The sequence below is a fragment of the Xyrauchen texanus genome, chromosome 3 (assembly GCF_025860055.1).
Source record: "Xyrauchen texanus isolate HMW12.3.18 chromosome 3, RBS_HiC_50CHRs, whole genome shotgun sequence".
Classification (NCBI taxonomy): domain Eukaryota; kingdom Metazoa; phylum Chordata; class Actinopteri; order Cypriniformes; family Catostomidae; genus Xyrauchen; species Xyrauchen texanus.
Genome location: NC_068278.1, coordinates 40,543,492 through 40,562,590, shown reverse-complemented (window position 1 = coordinate 40,562,590; position 19,099 = coordinate 40,543,492). Strand labels below are relative to the sequence as shown.

At 37.1% G+C, this 19,099-nt stretch overlaps 1 protein-coding gene across 2 annotated transcripts in view; it reads right to left on the bottom strand.

The window, feature by feature from the left end:
• Nucleotides 1-19,099, bottom strand: part of LOC127623628 (TNF receptor-associated factor 2-like) — a 37,540-nt gene that overhangs the window by 11,560 nt on the left and 6,881 nt on the right. The window contains exons 8-10 of one of the 2 annotated variants that reach the window (XM_052098054.1): nt 18,412-18,589; nt 16,569-16,717; nt 15,877-16,096 (exon numbers count right to left, since the gene is read on the bottom strand). In XM_052098054.1, the coding sequence (XP_051954014.1) occupies nt 15,878-16,096; nt 16,569-16,717; nt 18,412-18,589 (546 nt within the window). In that variant the 3' untranslated portion in view covers nt 15,877. Of the gene's footprint in view, nt 1-13,074; nt 16,097-16,568; nt 16,718-18,411; nt 18,590-19,099 lie in introns of those variants that run through there. The other variant, XM_052098046.1, reaches the window with a different exon arrangement.

The following is a 19,099-nucleotide window of genomic DNA, read 5'->3' as shown; positions in this document are numbered from 1 at the left end:
TTCCCTTCCTCTAAGGAATTTATTTTAATCTGCCTGAGTTTCTAGTGCCAATAGCACATTTAGCCACAAACAGATGGGGGTAAAAAGTACAAAATGAGTAGTCGCTCCCACATGTCACCATATATGGATATAAGGATCACCATAAATTATACAAATGTTATAGTTTGACAGCCTTCTGTTCACTCAAGGAACAACTGGTTTTACAGGATTCCTTCTACAGAAGATAAATTAAAGACTATCTTTAGAGCATGTTCAGTCTATGATCTGCACACATGCATTGAAAATGTTGATAAATCTCAATGAGGGGAAATGCTGCACTGCTCTGTTTGGATTTAAATGGCATCATTAGTGGCTTTTGAGAGTTATGTATATGCTGGAATATGTCATGGGAGAAAATATTCTGGAGGTTTTGCCATAAGTCTACTGTTTGATATCAGTGAATTGTTCAATGGAAACATTTTGCAACCAACCCGCAGCATGACGGTAAGTGTATTTGGTATAAAGCAAAAGGGACTCTTACTTCCAAAGGCCATTGGAACAGAAACTGGTCATCCTCACTGGCGCAGATGAAACCCACTCAATACCTCACAAACCCAAAGAGATCTATGATTGTGGTCTGTGATTGTCTTCAAATCACAATTAACTTTATTTCAGAATGCTAAATGTATTTACAGTATAGTGTTAATTTAAAACATGTTTGTTAACCAAGACAAAGCTTAGCCATAATGAAAGCATGCAAACTGCACTTGAAATCTGAATTAAATATTCAGAAGTAAAATATAATAATGTGAATCCACCAGAAACTCCAGCACTATTAGTAGATTTTTCGGTCTCACCGCTTGCTCTAATTTACTGTAGGCTTTACAATCCCCCACGCAAGCCTATTGCTCAGCTCCCACAGAAAATGTATTGTACTGTTGAACATTCTCAAAACCTTTTTAAAAAGTGGCATACTGTATTGTATCAAGAACTCTGATCTACTTCAATGAATATCATATTACTACTATGGTTCATGCATTGTCAAGACATATTCATGTCAGCTCAGTGAGTATTGACACTGACTACCACCCCAGGAGTCGCGAGTTGAAATCCAGCGTGTGCTGAGTGACTCCAGCCAGGTCTCCTAAGCAACCAAATTGGCCCGGTTGCTAAGGAGGGTTGAGTCAAAATGGGTAACCTCCTCATGATCGTGATGAGTGGTTCTCACTCTCAATTGGGCACGTGGTAAATTGTGCTTGATCGAGCCACATTATAAAATGTTCAGATTAACTGTCTCAGAAGCGGAGGCAACTGAGACTTGTCCTCCACCACCCGGATTGAGGTGAGAAACCGCACCACCACGATTGGGGAGAAAGGGGGAGGAGAAAAAAAGACGTGTTAACATCATGCTACTTTTTCTAGTAATGTTTTGATACTCTTTAAGGTGGAAATAAGCAGAACAGAACAGAGTTCTTCAAAAGCTGCAAATGTTGCTGTTGTTTTAAATAAAGCTGTTTCTGCTATTGGTGGCCTCTTTCTCTTTTCAACTTTTTTGTTGCCATATTTATGAGTTTTGGTTATGTAAGCTGACCAAAAAACAAACCAAAACCAAGTGTCAGGTCAAGAATTGAACCCCGGACTCCATTCACTTTAAACAAAAACACTGCCACTGTGTTCATTTGTGGAGACAAGAAGGAAATGGGACTTCACCACAAACAGGTAATCTTTTATTTCCTTTACTCAAAAACATTCATTTAAATGGAACACAGTCAGGGCATGTGTGTGCGAGTTCCCTCTCTCTCAGACTCTAGCATGGTTCCTCCTAATATCAATCTCCTCATTGCTCACTGCAGGTTTAAGACATATTGTGCTCAAGTGTGTGCACACTTACAGCTTATTTCTCTCCAGATGAATGCTCCAACAAGCCCCCCATCTCCACACACTGGTCTTTACAGTCAAAACTGGAACACTAGATCATTTTCTATTTATCACTTAATCAATTGTGTTGTCTATGTAGTATAATACTATGTAGTATTTTTTTAATTATTTCACCTTTCATGCATTTGTGCAGTCTTTGTTGCACTTTTTGCCTCTTGTCCAATTAGAATGTGGCAGAGGAAGAAGATAAATGACCTAGACAACCTTAGGGCCACTTTTTACAGACATGTCCAAATCCAGCATTCTGCTGAGCTGTCATAAGTTGCTCTCTCTCTCCTGGGAGCAACTGCAAGGTTCAAATCTTCAGAATTTCTTTTTTTTACCTTGAATCTGGGGTGTGTACCCTTAATGAGGCCCACTGCTGACCTCTGAGCTTTTATTTGTCATGCCGAGTTAACAAAGTTTTTTGGTGACAGTTTAAAAGCAAGACATTAAAACCAGGAGTTGGTTAGTCCTACTCATTATGGTTTGGGCAATTCATCAATATGTTTTTCTTGGGCTGTGAAACGTTCACATTTTTTTTACTAAATAATCACACTGTTTTCTATGATTAATGGTTAAAAAAAAAATTACAACATATATTTATTTATACTTTGAAAGAACTTTGCAAGAAATTGGTTAGTCATCATTTATTTGAATTATTTATACATAACAGTTAGTTCCGGTCCTAGAATTTCATTGGACAAGAGACGTTCCATGAGCACTGATGGTCTCACACCATCAGCACTCGGAGGCTTCACTGTGTGTATCACTCTGCTTATGTTTGTGCGGTTCTAAAGTATAAGAGCAGTGCATATGTGTTAAGAGCTACTGTGTGTATTTGTTTGTTTTACATTACATATGTTAGCCAGCAGGTGGTGGCAAAAGATCATTTTTGTGTGTATTATGAGCAGAGGTGTATAGTAACGAAGTACAAATACTTTGTTACTGTACTAAAGTACAGTTTAAAAAAATTTCTACTTTATTGAGTATAAACATTTCTTTGGACTTTTACTTTCACTTTACTACATTTTGAAGAGAAAATTTATACTTTTACTCTGAAAAATAGCAGCTGTATGTGTAAAAATGCATGCTGATCGGCGATAGTGAAGTGTGATTCGTTAAAAGAATCAAAAGAGTCTAATCTTTTAAATTTTATTCCTTTAAACTGAACAAAAAGATTCAAAAAGAGGTCTGAATGATTCGTTTTGCGAATCACGAAACTGAATCATAATCACAAGCGAAGCGCGCGCCAAATTTCATGTTCTGTCGTCTGTCTCCTCTGGGGAAGACAAGAAACTGATTATGTAAGTAAATAATTTTTTTAACTAATTAATTTGATAAGTTTAGGATTAAACATTATGAAAGATGTGAAATAATTAAGTTGTGTGAACAGTCTCCCACCTTTCCAGGAGACCTGTTCATATAAAAGTCAATCACATGTGTTTACATTTTACATTTAAATAAGGTATGATGTGTATGAATAATTACCAGCACTCATGAAAATGTCCAACAATATTTATTTTGATATTTGCTCATGAATATGTCTATAAATATTTATTTTGATATGTTTATGAAGATGTGTATGGTCTTTGCCTAAGCAAAACTAGTTTTCTGGTGGTTGCTAAAGTGTAAATTTGATTTGTATCACATTTATGCTACATTATATGGTTACTAGGGTTTTCTGCATGGTTGCTAGAGCATCCTATGCAGTTGTCAAGGTGATCTATGCTGTGTGTTTGGCACATTGCTACATTATGTGGTTGCCAGGTTGTTACTATGCTGTTGTAAAGTTGTTTTAACTGTGTTTCAGCACATTGCTCTGCAGTTTTCAGGGTGTTCTAGTTGGTTGTCAGGTTGTTTCTATGCTATTGTAAAGTTGTTTTAACTGTGTTTCAGCACATTGCTATGCAGTTGCTGGGGTGTTCTGGGTTGTTGCTTATTGGCCCAAATGAACAGAGCCCACCCCCACAAGTCTCTGTTCTGGTAACTAATATGACTCAACTCCTCCCCTCAATGTTTCAATTTTTATGGACTGTGGTGTTCATTTACACTCATCCCATAAATATTATCATTCAGATTTGACTTTAATGCACAATTATAGGGATAGTTCGTTAAACTTTCTTACCCTCATTCGATCCATTTGAATTTAATTTTGTTTATGCGGAACAAAAACAGAAGTGGGTGTGATGGAGTGATGGTGGCGTAGTGGGCTAAAGCACATAACTGCTAATCAGAAGGTCGTTGGTTCGATCCCCACTACCACCACCATTGTGTCCTTGAGAAAGGCACTTAACTCCAGGTTTCTCCGGGGGAATTGTCCCTGTAATAAGTGTCTGCCAAATGCATAAATGTAAATGTAAAAAAGATTTTCAGAAGAATATCACTGTTATGTAGGTTAATTCAATGTAAGTGAATGGTGGCCAGAACTTTGAAGCTCACAAAAGCACATAAATGCAGCATAAGAGTAATCCATAAGACTCCAGTGGTTTCGAACAAAGATCCAATTGGTTTTGGGTGAGATCAGATCAAAATATAACTCCTTTTTCGACTATAAATCTTTACATTAGCAGTCTCCTTGGCGATTAGGATTTCAAGCTTGATTACACTTCCTATAGCGTATATTCAGTGAAAATGAGTTACAATTTGTTCTTGTTTGTACAGTTTGTTCTCACACAAAATCAACTGAATCGCTTCAGATGACATGGATTTAACCAATGTAGCAGTATGGATAACTTTATGTTCCCTTAATGTGCTTTTAGTAGCTTGAAATGTCTGACCACCATTCACTTGCATTGAATTGACCTATAGAACTGAAATATTCTTCTAAAAGTCTTTGTATGTATTCTGCAGATGAAAGAAAGTCAAACACATTTGGGATGGCATGAGGGCGAGTAAATGATGAGCACCACCAATCGAATAAGTTGCTATGAGTTTAATGAAATGTTCTGTAATTTATGCAATTTACATGTACTTTTGATACTTTGTAAATTTGATATCAGTTACTTTAATACTTTTACTTGAGTTATTTTCTCATGAGCTATTTTTACTTTTACTCAAGTATGACAAATGGATACTTTATACAACACTGATTATGAGCCAGTTAGTTGATGTGAAGTGAATCCGCATCAGTCAGTGTTTACATACAACAGCACTCCGTGATCGCTTGTATTACTACTACACAACTAAAGCTAGGAAATAGCTTTAAATGGCTTTAAACGAACAACTTCAGCATTAAGGCTCATCACAGCTGAGAGACACAACAGAATGATCAATTACAAAAACTCAAGGCACATACCTCTTATTAGAGTTTCCACATTGGAGAGGAAGTGCTGTTTAAAATGGCGAAGGAGATGAAAGACTTTTGTGCATCGGCTACCGCGAGTAATATCCCCACTTGGATGGCTATTTTTCCACTGAGAAAGCTGATCTTCACAGAGCTGACAGTATATCTGCTTGGGAATGGCATCAAGTGATCACACAGCTCCATCTCTCTTTCTCTCTCTCTCTCTCTCACACACACACACATATCCATCCTTGTTTATCCAATAACTTGTTAGAAACATCACAAGCCCTGATACTTCTGAAGTGACATTTTTGAATTACAAACGAAGGCATGGACGCATCATTAGGTTTGAACCAGCAACGGCAGATTCTGATCCGTCGCATAAGAATGTAGTAACAGTGAGTGTGCGTTATCAGGCGATGCGAAGAGATACAGCAGCTTGATCTTATCTCTCCCATACCTGGCTCACTGCTTATTGGTGAAGTCTCTATTCTCCATACAGTAAATACACTCCTGTCTTTATTGTTGCCAGGACATGTGCCACACGTAACAAATAAGCACATACTGCTCCACAAAATCAGTTTCTGTGTTAGAATGTGCAGCACAGTCAAGTCTGTACCTCCTTGAAATGTATACATGCCCATTTTAGCCACAGAAAGTGAAGCTTCAGGAAGTGAAAAAAAAAAAACTTTTTATTTAAAACATTTTAAACAGTCAACTATTAATCACAGAAATTAATGCATTAAATTTCCCAGCCATGGTTTTAACACTATACTACAAATTATAGCTATGCAAATTAAAGTTTTCATAATCACTCATAATAGATTCATATTCATAATAATTGTCATGCCATGCACTTAATTTACATATCGTCCTCCTCATAGAATTTTAGCATAGGTGATTAATTACATTTATTATATTACATAACTGAAAAGACAAGTGAGCTGCCTATCAAGGCAGCATTTTGAGGCATCATAGTAGTACAACACAAAGACCAAAGGTAGCCTACAACATTATGTTCTGAAATACCTAGTTTTGGCAGTATCGCATGTATCCTTCACAGGTAAGGCAATCCCAGAATACGAGGAGCTCAGTGGAAGAATTCATGCAAAACGGTTGATAGAATCAAGAGAAATGTTGATTATAAATATTAATTTATTTCATTATATTGAATTCTATAATTTCATTAAAAATGTTAAACTTTGCACAATTTTTGTGTGTGATATTCTTTTATTTCATTGTATATTCTATAATTTCATTAAATATTTCATTAAAAATAAAAAATAAAACAATTGTGTGTGATGTGTTTTTATGCATAGAGTTGTGTGCTGTTAGCTTAGCAATAGGCTACATATTTATTTTTTTTAATAAATAGTGAGTCAAGGCTCTCCAGCACTTTGGGCACTGGATGCTATTTGTGTGGCGTGCATAGTTGCTGCCTGTATAGAGTGTCCCATATAAGCTACTTATGAGGTTTCACGACATTAAGGATTAAGGATGTAGCTTTAGAAACTAGTTCTCTATGTAGTTGACAGGAAGGCAACTCACTAAGTTCTGGAACAGGGCCATTGTCCTGTAGAGATCAAGTTTACTAATAATTTCTACACAAGTAATTTACCAAAATGGGCAAGGGACTGGAACAGCCAGAACAGCCAATACAGGTACAATTTGATTGGCCAACATAATAAGGCTGGTTCCACACAAGTGCAAAAACAGACTTCAAACTAAATGTTTTCATTCCAATGAAAACTGATGCATACAGGGAGGAATGGCCTTATACAGATTCATACTGGGCATATCAAGCAGGGTAATTAAGGAATTTTAAAGTCTTATCAAATCTTACTACAATCTACTATAAGGTAGAGCAGCAGACTTGAAGCAGACATGGAAGTGAAATCAGCCAAAAGGAATGCTTCAAATTTGGAGGTCTACCACATCAAAAGATCTCCCATGGTTTAGTGGAGAAACCACTGCTTTTCTTTAAAGACAGCCTCCTACATTTTTAGGATGCTGACGCAAAACTCACCATTAAACCATAATGTCTCCAGTTGAACAGGAACCCCTTTGACAATAATGTCTTCCCATTTTAAAATTTTGTCACCAAATAATACTTTCAAGTTCCAGGAATATTTGATTTAATATTATGGTTCTTGGTATCAATTAGTCGCATACTGTAACTGCACATATAACAACTCAAAACTTTTTGTCTGCCTTGAACATAATTATATATCTGACAGAGTGCTGTTGCCTATGCAGATGAATGACAAGAAAGTCCATGATTACAGAACACACATTTTCCATCTAATGTACAAAAGCTGCTGGTCACAGACATATTAAACCTCCATGAAGGAAAAGGCTTAAAAAACCTCTCACTCTCAGCATGACTCCTTCAGAACTGAGCCCATTCTCTCAGCAGGTAGATCCATTCAGTCCAGTCCCCTTCCCCAACACACAACTCAAACTTTCCCCAGTGTGAGCTGTAAACCAGTCATGCTTACCACCAAACTCCTGCCTCAGTGATGCAAGAGCACTGTATGCCTACGTCATCGTGGAGGCAGACAGAGGAGAGGTTCGAAATAAACTTTAGAACTGTTCTACTGCCTAGACAAATTGCATATTGACCTGATTCTCCAACTAGTAATCAAATCAAATGAGGGTTTTGTTGACAAGTAACTTTGTTGTAAGCCATTCTTTATTTCTTGTAATTACAATAAACAATATTAACAGGTTAGTTCACCAGATAAATCATTATCTATACAGTACCAGAGACAGGCCATTTGTAGATTTCAACCATCCCCATTCAAGTAGATAGTTGTTTACATAGAAAAATAGCTGCCCAAGAGCTTTTCAAACATGGCCGCCAGTGGACTGACTTGCTAGATAGACTTTGACACTACCCAGTTGTTCCACACCTGTAGCCTACTGCATGACTTTTTAAATTTGAAAGATTATGGAACCTATTACATGTCTGGGTTTGGAATGCGGAAGTTAATTATAGTTAGGTAAACCTCTAGTTTTCTACTGCAGTAAATGGGAGACCAAAGAATGTTTTTTGCATTTTTATTTGATCAAATATATTATTTTTCCACAACTTTCAAAAAATTTAGAAAACAAAATTGAAAACAGTGGACAGCATCAGTCAGAACAGAGAAAGATGCCACAGTTACTGTACTCCTCACAGTGTTGGGTTAATTACTCAAAAAGCAATCAACTACAAATTACTTATTACTTCACTAAAATTATTTAGTCATCACCAAAACGGCAACATATTTATATATTCTACATTCATATTATTTTGAAAACCTGTGTAACCCAAGTAATGTACTTAAAGTAATCTTAATTGAAAGTTGGTAACTGTAATCTGATTACAATAATTTTTAATTTAATATTTTACACTACTTTTAGACCTAAAAAGTAATTAGATTGCCGTAATTAATTACTTTGTAATTAGATTACACCCAAAACTGCTCCCTCAGCAGCTATTATTGAAACTCCAATACAGTAGTTTTGACTAGTTTTTAAAGCTGCACTTAATCTTACTTGTACTAAGTAAATAGGGCAAAAGAAGCATGGATACCTATATATCTTAATGCATAATATCCTAATGGGACTAATTTGGTTAAAAATCAGTTTGGGGGGCCTGGGTAGCTCAGAGGTAAAGACACTGGCTACCTGAGTTCGAATCCCAGGGCTTGATGAGTGACTCCAGACTGGTCTCCTAAACAACCAAATTGGCCTGGTTGCTAGGGAAGGTAGAGTCACACGGGTTAACCTCCACGTGATCGCTATAATGTGGTTCGCTCTCGGTGGGGCACATGAGTTGTGCGTAGATGCTGCAGTGGATGGCATGGGCTTCCACACGCGCTATGTCTCCGTGGTAATGCGCTCAAAGAGCCACTTGATAAGATGCGTGGATTGACTTCTCAGATGCGGAGGCATCCGAGATTCATCCTCCATCACCCGGATTGAGGCAAGTCACTATGCCATCATGAGGCCTTAGAGCAAAAATTGGGAATTGGACATTCCAAATTGGGAGAAAAAGAGGAGAACCCATAAACATATACAATATATAAAAATATATGTTTGGCATGTAATATGCTGAATCTACATATATCTCACTACAATAGAAATTACTAAACAGATTAAACACAGTGTACCTTGTGTCTGAGCTGAATTGTCCAATCCACAGCCCCTGACAAGCCAGCAATGTTGGACAGATTTGTGTCTTTCAGGGCCATAATTTTCTGTCTGCTGACTACACACAGAGAGGACTACACCCTCATAGAGTCTACATTTGCCCAGGGGAAAAGCCATAGACAAAAAGACAGCCTTACTCAAGACTGCCTGTGGGAAGGTCTCTGCCATTGCCCCTCAACCAACAAAAGCATACAATGACCAAGGGCTGTGAAGTTCCAAAAAGGAACCATGCAAGTAATCTATATGACTTGTGCACTATAATCCAAGTCTTCTAAAGTCATAATCTCTGTTGTGGTTCACAAAAGAAATGTTCAAATTGGACCACATGAAGGTGAGTATATAATGACACAATTTATTTACCTGAATGAACTACTTTTTTAAGATCACCTATGATTTTCTATTAGATTTTCAACTGGGTTCTAACTAACTGAATACATTTAAGTTTAATGGGGTCAGTCGTGGGTTGTAATGCCTGTGGCTATTTTTTTAAATCGGGAATTGGGAAATTGGGAAAATGGAGGTTGTCCAATTTACTAAATCATATTATTTGCGATCTACATAACAATTTTTTCTCTTCTAAACTTCAACTTCAATTAATATAATTCTCTAAAATTTGCACTCTACTACAGTAGATTCTATTATGTAGGGTGAATGTGAACCAATCAAGTAGCCTATGTTCAACAAAATGGGAAAGGGAGTTTGGGCAGGGAATTCGTAGTTCCAAGCACTTTTCATCGGATTTGATGCAGAGAGTACACATGTTAAAATTTATGTTAAAGTGTTATTTTATGGCTTTAAGTTTGGGTACACACCATAGGTGGAAATCGCGTGGGGGTCAGGACTTGTCCCCCCTAAAATATCATTAAAATATGTGTATTGTAAATAATATAATGATATATTCTTAAAATAATTGTTTAAGAAATAAAATAATACAAATGCAAACAGGGCAACAACAAAAAAAACCTTGGTGTCCCCTTCAAAAATTGCTCTTGAGAATTGATATGTTTAATGTCCCCCCAACATTTTGATGAAATTTTCACCCCTGGTACACACAACATGCTGTATGTTGTTTAATCAAGAAGCAATTACTACTTAGCATTAAGCATTCTAATGTATGCTTTTGCTATATAAACATTAGCTTACTAGCATAACTTTACAACAGAAATCAGCTATGTGACAAAAATATAATGTAAAAATAAGGAAATGAATTATCTTAGGGGCAGATATAAAATTATTTTGAGGTTACTTAGTTGGGTCATTTAAAAATAAATGTAATCCATTATGTTGAAATTACCTGAACAAATTGTTTAGCTCACTAATTCTTTGTCAGAATACACAAGTGGGAAAAATATGTTGATGTATTTTATTTATTAATTCATGTGGAATATATGTACATGATTAAATCATGTATATACTAAGCATTTTTTTTTCTTTTTTGTGTGTGTGTGTTTATTGATATTTTTCACTGCAAAATGTTCAAAGACTCCATTTTGTCACTGAACATCAAAAGCTTGACTACTTTTTCCAGAGATTATATGACCATGAGAATTTTCAGTTGAATACATTTAAACCAGATTAAATAAACCACTTTCAGATGTGCCTCCTCTTAACATCAAGTTATGTGGGATAAGACTGGCTAAAAGTGCCATTGCTCATACGTCATCCTCTCCACCTCTCAGTTCTCAGTCCAAGGGGGAAACCCTGACCTGAACAGACTGAACTCAGGAACCCTTCACTGGACTCTGTGAAAGCCATCAGCAGAGGAAGCCATTATACAGTTGAAGTCAGAAGTTTACATACGCTTAGGTTAAAGTAATTTTAAAAAAAATATTAACCAATCCACAGATTTCATATTAGCAAACTATAGTTTTGGCAAGTCGTTAAGGACATCTACTTTGTGCATGACACAAGTAATTATTCCAACAATTGATTACGGACAGATTTTTTCACTTTTAATTGACTATAGCACAATTCCAGTGGGTCAGAATACCAGGTTTACTTTACATATACCAAGTGCCTTTAAGCAGCTTGGAAAATTCCAGAAAATTATGTCAAGCCTTTAGGCAATTAGCTTCTGTTAGGCTAATTGGAGTCAATTAGAGGTGTTCCTGTGGATGTATTTTAAGGCCTACCTTCAAACTCAGTGCCTTTATGCTTGACATCATCGGAAAATCTAAATAAATCAATAAGACCTCAGAACAAATGTGTGGACCTCCATAGGTCCGGTTCATCCTTGGGAGCAATTTCCAAATGCCTTAAGGCATCAGGTTCATCTGTACAAACAATAGTACTCAAGTTTAAACACCATGGGACCATGCAGCCATCATACCGCTCAGGAAGGAGATGTATTCTGTCTCCTAGAGATGAATGTAGTTTGGTGCAAAAAGTGTAAATCAATCCCAGGACAACAGCAAAGGACCTTGTGAAGATGCTGGAGGAAGCAAGTAGACAAGAATCTATATCCACAGTAAAATGAGTCCTATATTTATATAATCTGAAAGGCTGCTCAGCAAGGAAGATGCCACTGCTCCAAAACTGCCATAAAAAAGTCAGACTACAGTTTGCAAGTGCACATGGGGACAAAGATCTTTCTTTTTGGAGAAATGTCCTCTGGTCTGATGAAACAAAAATTTTACTGTTTTGCCAAAATGACCATTGTTATGTTTGGAGGAAAAAGGGTGAGGCTTTCAAGCCGAAGAACACCATCCCAACCGTGAAGCATGGGGGTGGCAGCATCATGTTGTGGAGGTGCTTTGCTGTAGGAGGGACTGATGCACTTCACAAAATAGATGCAATAGAAGCATCATGAGGAAGGAAAATGATGTGGATATATTGAAGCAACATATCAAGACATCAGCCAGGAAGTTAAAGCTCAGTCACAAAAGCCTCTGCCAAATGGAAAATGACCTCAAGCTTACCTCCAAAAAAGATGGAAAAATGGCTTAAGGACAACAAGTCAAGGTATTTAAGTGACCATCACAAAGTCCTGATATCAATACAATAGACAATTTGTGGGCAGAACTGAAAAATTGTGAGCAAGAAGGCCTACAAACCTGACTCAGTTACACCAGTTCAGTCTGGAGGAAAGGGCCAAAATACCAGCAACTTATTGTGAGAAGCTTGTAGAAGGCTACACAAAATGTTGACCCAAGTTAAACAATTTAAAGGCAATGCTACCAAATACTAACAAAGTGTATGTAAATTTCTGGCCCACAGGGAATGTGATGAAAGAAATAAAAGCTTAGATAAATCATTCTCTACTATTATTATGACATTTCACATTCTTAAAATATAGTGATCCCAACTGACTGAAGACAGAGAATATTTTCTACGATTAAATGTCAGGAATTTTGAAAAACTGAGTTTAAATGTATTTGGCTAAGGTGTACGTAAACTTCTGAATTCAACTGTATTAAACCACCATAACCTGCTTGCAATTCCTGTAATAGAGAGCAAGAACAGCATATCAGAGGCTCTCTCTACACAAACCTTGTATTGACTCATTAGTCTGCACAAAGTAATGACATGTTTTAACAAGAAACAATTTTATGTTTAACATCTTTCTAATTTGGGTGATTAGCAAATTAAATATGTGTCTTCTACTTAGTACACCCCCATTAATTGCGCATTAGCACCTCCAAGTGGTTATTTGTGATATAGAGCAAATAATACATAATAAGAGAACAAAAAGACTTTTATTTCATTGAGGGTTAAATTGCAACACAGAATGAATTACACAGAGGTTCCTTCCTTGGCACATCTACTACCACAATTTGCAGAAGAAACCACAGTGCCATCACAATAACTCTTTCTCTCTGTAAAACAGAATCAGGAAGATCAGTAGCACTGACACCATGAGAAAACCATACAAAGTTGCATACAAATTTTGATTATTAAAGGAACTTCTATGAAAAGCAAACCCGGATATAAAAATTATACAAATATTAGTCAGCTGAAAAAGAAAAAAAAAAAAATCAACCCTAGCTTCTGTAAAGTATGCAACTGTATGCAAAAACGTAAAAAATATCACATTTATATTGTAGTGTGTGTTTATCCAAAGATACGACTATGGTAAGAGTGAAATAACTTATTACAAATAAAGGGGCTCTCACCCATATAAGATCAAGCATTTCCCTTTCACCTCATGAGCCCAGATAATAGTGAATGCAAAAAGTAGATTTCACACTCAAAAACAGGAAGGGCACTTGTATAATTGCACAAGCTAAAATGTGTGCACTACAACAATGTTACAATTACTCAAAAAATAAAATGTGATTAAAAAAAACTTCAAAGAATAATTTTTATATGATTTTCAATACAACACCCTTGTCACATGCAATGTTTAGCTAAAGCTATGTATAGAGAACATTTGTATAGAAGCAGTTATGCTACAGAGGCACGTCACATCTGTAGAACAATTCACAAATACGTTGAAATCTCTTTGGGGCAAAAAGCAAGCTGGGAAATCTTCAACGGAGAGATTTATTAATGTAGACAGGTTCTTGAGAGAGAGAAAAACCTGAAAGATCTTTCAAAATCTCATTCCTTCAGAAGATGCTGCCAAAGTGGAGAACTTACCAAAGCCCAAAATGAGCCCAAACACATTTTGAAACCATCCCATCAGGAAATAGTACGTATATTATCAATATAAATCTATTATATATACTTATGATTCATATGTATTATATTGACAGCTACACCAGTCATAAAAACTGTGTACACTGTTTAGGTTATCTATTTATACTTAAATAAACAATAGGCCTATACCACACTCACATTTATTACTGTCATATACTGCATCTCAATCAACAGATAAAAAAGGTAAAGCAAATGCAAATAAAATGTTGGTCTAAAAGGTAAACCAATAATTGACAATATGCTTTTTTCTTCTCTACCAAAACATCTCATGCACAGAGATGTTTTGATATCTGTGGGAACTGGTTTGAAAATAGGCTGGGTCCAGGTGCTTTGTTAGCATGAAGTCATCTTAAAAAGTGTCTCCGACTCCATTTCAGGAAATAATCAGACCGGAAAGCTCACATGGAAGACATACCATGTATAAGTATACTAAAAGCCCTTATGTAGAAGTTATGCATTGTATATGTTTAAGTAATGCCTTCTCTGGTTGCAAATAAACAAAATCTTCTCATTAAACAATCTTATGGACATTGATGTATCGAACTGTCTATTAAGGACTGAGGCTACTTTAAAATGGCATTGGCAATCACATTCCTCATTTTCTAGCACATTTACAGAATGGAAATCCCATGGTCTTTCTGGGATAAAGATGACAGGAATCACTGACTAGGCGTTCCCAAACACCTGTTTGGTTTATACTGATCAACACAATCCAAAGCAAGTCATATAGTTTAAATGGCATCCGTAACGTTTGCCCAAAGCAGCACAATATCAACAGAACACCCAAAACACAGGAAAACATCAAAATGCTAATCAACATCAGCTTTTCCACATCACAATAAAGCACACGGGGTTATCTGTCCTACTTACACTACCTTTATGCTAAAGGCTGCAACTTTTGTTTGTGTACTGTATAACCACATCGGCTGATGAGGCATTAGAGGTTTAAAAGAACTGGATGATTTTAACACCAGCATGATTTTGTTGTTTTCTTTGACAGCGATTTACAATGAAACTAGCATCCGCCCGCTTCTCAGGCTCAGTATATAAACCTGGTCTGTTGCTAACTTGAATGTATCTTCCACAGATCCAACATGCAAACTAATACATCAAAAAACACCAAAATGGAAATGAAGGCCAAAAACACGTCACCTTCACACAACTCCTGTACTCGCGAGCAGCTATCAAAACCAAAATTCTGCGCTTTGGACTTCAGGGAATTCAAGCAATGTCCACCACTACAGAGAACCAATGAGAACTGGACTTTTGAAACATTTGATTGCACACGATGCTAATAGGGAATGTCCGAAGACTATTGATGCGCATACTTAGATTATGAAAGAAGTTAACTATGTTGTTGTGTCAACATCATTCGTTAAGTGTGACTCCATGTTCGTCTATGCACAAAACATTCACTTACGAGTAGGTCTAACACTAAGAAAAGAAAAAGTACCCAAACAGTGACCGTAACACAAGCCCTGCGCTTGCAAATGGAATGGTGTCTGTCTTGTGAGGAAAGTCTTCCCAATCTCTTTAAAAGGCAAGGTGCCACATTAATGGCACAGGCAATTAGTTAAGTTACAATCACAGCTGACAGCTATCCCACTACGAGAGAGGGAGAGTTCCCAAAGGGCAACTATATTACAGTAGAACTGCACAAACTCTGGGAACACTTTTGGTACATAATGCAGAGTAGCATAAAGCCCATAGCAGTATTGCACTGGGTCCTGGAGTCTCTTTAGGCTCATACAAGCACAGAAAGGAGCTCGAACTGAAGGAACAGGGCTTAGGAAAAAGTACTGCATGGGAACCACTAAAGGCTGGAGAAAGGAGCATTGCAAAGCAGCGACATTGTACACCTTAAAGGCCTGTGAGGTCAACGATGGTCTTGATGAAGATAGTGTCATCTCGGATGTAGGAGTTTTTGGAGTCTAGTTTGGAAAGAGGGCAGAAGAGTGGGCAGCCACTGGCAATGTTCATGTCACTGACAGGCCTCTGGAAGGAGGAAGAGGAGATGTCCGGCCGGAAGGCATCAATAATGTGTTCTCTGTTGTTCTGATCAAGCAACATCAGAGTGACCTATGGACCAATAGAGGTTTTGGTTTAAATGGGTATGAATAGATCCCATAAAAGAAACCAATCATTCACGACTGCATAAAAAAATGTCACCACAAATTAGCAAGAATACATATTTCAATGAAATGTTGAGGCCTGTCAGAATTTCAGGGAAGAAAAAGGACCAGGTACAATAGAATAATAACGTTACAGATAAAGACATTCTCACCCATGTAAAATCATGCATTTCCAATTCAACTCTTGAGTGAATGAATATGAGCCCAGACAGATTGAATGTAAACAGTAGATTTCACACTCAAGAGAAGGACACGAGATTCATTGAAAAGTACATTTAGGAACCACACTAAAAAAAATAATAATTTAAATAGTAAGAACACAAAATTCAATGAAATGAAAAAGCCTGAAAGGATTTTGGGAAATAAAATAGCCAGATACACAAGGTTAAATGTCACTTGGATTTGTTGATCAGACTAACCTTCTGGTTAAAAGGCCACTTGATCAAGGCATCACTGTGTCCCCTCATCACCACGAAGAACAGAGACAAGTGAGTACCACGACCCGTCCCATCCCCATTCAGATAGATGCGCAAACACATCTTGTATCCATATTTGCTTGTGTAAAATGCTGTAAAACACAACATGGTGCATCAGAATGAGATGTCATACTTCATGATAGACATATCAAAGATTTTTAAGCAACATAAAAAGAAGCAATTCCTCAGAGTAGCTATTAATCGAATAAAAACTACAGCTGAGCGAAACACATACACTGCAATGCAAACACCAGCGGAGGACTTTGCACAGGTCAGCGCCATCTATACATGTCATTACATCTTCAAAGTGTGGGAGAAGTTGCCATACATTCTTACAGGTATGCATGTTTGCCTGTGTGTTTTGATGCAGTTTAAGAAAACGGAAATTTGAGATGGGAGACCAGTAGAGCACTGTTGCATAAAATATACTTCATGAGCATTAGGGCTGAGACAGTTGCCATGACAACCGCTCCAGTGTGGTGGTGGAGTGCCACCTGCGGTAGTGTGTACGTCACATGCCACATTAATGTTTCTGCTTGAGTGGACACTATGACAGGTATAAAGTACAACGTTTTATATACAAGTGTAATAATAATAACAGTTGCAACAGAAATTAGTATTTATATCATATAGCAGGATATTTTTTTCATTTATAAGATTTTGTTCATACACAAATTACGTAATCATAATCAAACTATGTACATGGTGTTGTCCTTTAGCTTGGCAGGTTTGAGCACAGCAAAATCCAGTTAATTCTGGGATTTTAATTAATTTTGGGTTCAGCGATGGATCTTGTAAGAAAACCAAATGTTATCAACGATGTGGGAACATTTGGGATTTGTGTTGAATGAGAGAGGTGAACCAATAAATCTGGACGAAGCCATATATCGGCTTTGTGAAGAAAAAAAAAAAGTGTTAAATGTTAAACACTTCAAATATCAAGAGCAATCTCCAGGCAAGTCACCCAGCCTGATGTCTTTAAGTGCCTGTGCATGCAAACGCCCAGCTGGTTGAGGTTGGTGTTGCAGAGGCCTTCTGCAAAATGGCCAAATAAGAAAGAGACAGCGATAAATGAAAGATGCTAATGAGAAATGTGCCAACATTTTTGGTGGTTGAGAATTCGCCACTCCGCACTGTGAGGAAACATGCCTTCACAAAAATACTCCACTCATTCGATAAACAGTATGAATTGCCAAGCAAAAAATATTTTTCAAACGCTGTCATTCTCCAGCTATTCAAGGAAACTAAGCAGATCATCATCACAGAACAGCACAACTGACATGTGTTCCAGCATTAACATGACTCCATAACATATGAGTCTGACCTAGCATTTCATAAATAAAGACTGGAAGCTGAAGAGCAGGTGCCTGGAGACTGTTTTTGCATTCGCCCACAGTTGGCAGAAAAATACAAACTTTGTGAAACAAGAGTTTGCAAGAGGCCCTAAACCTACCGACGCACAGTTTAATACTGGTGAGTTGAAAGAATTATGGGAAGCACGTTTCCATTGTCAATTCCATTTAGAGGTGGACGAAATAGGCAAAAATGTATATATCGGCCGAGTGATAATCTTGAATTTGACACAGGCCCCATAATGAGCATCATCCATAAATATTTTTTTAACCTAGGATTACAAACTTCTTTTTACATTTTCTTAGAACTGAATGCATTAATGCATTAAATAACATTTTGTGATTAATATTAATAATATTGCTTAAATATTTTATTCGATTCACAACCCTAATAAAAACACAATATGAAACTACACAAAATACCAACAAAGTACCAGAAGAAAACATTGCTGGCGCCCGTCCAGCTACAGCATCCTGTCTCTTTTTGGAGAAGTCGGAAATCTTCCAGACAAAGACACCATCGTAGGTGGCAGCAGACATCTCCCTCATCTTTGACTCCATCTCCACGATGGAGAGATCCCTTAGGCCTACTGTCCTCTCCAACTGCCGTACCTGCACAAGGATCCATGCACAGTAAGATCTAGTCCTGAAAGAAACTACATCAGTAGACTAAGACATACAGTTGAAGTCAGAAGTTTACACATCTTAGCCAAATACCTTTAAACTCAGTTTTTCACAATTCTGAAAATTAATAGTAGAAAACATACCCTGTCTTAAGTCAGTTATGATCACTACTTTATTTTAAGAACGTGAAATGTCAGAATAATAGTAGAGAATGATTTATTTCAGCTTTTATTTATTTTGTCACATTAGCAGTGGGTCAGAAGTTTGCATACCCTTTGTTAGTATTTAGAAGCATTGCCTTTAAATGTGTCAAACGTTTTGGGTAGCCTTCATCAAGCTTCTCACAATAATTTGCTGGAATTTTGCCACATTCTTCCAGACAGAACTGGTGTAACTGAGTCAGGATTGTAAGCCTCCTTGCCCACAAATTTTCTATCAGATTAAGGTCAGGGCTTTGTGATGGCCACTCCAATACCTTGACTTTGTTGTCCTTAAGCC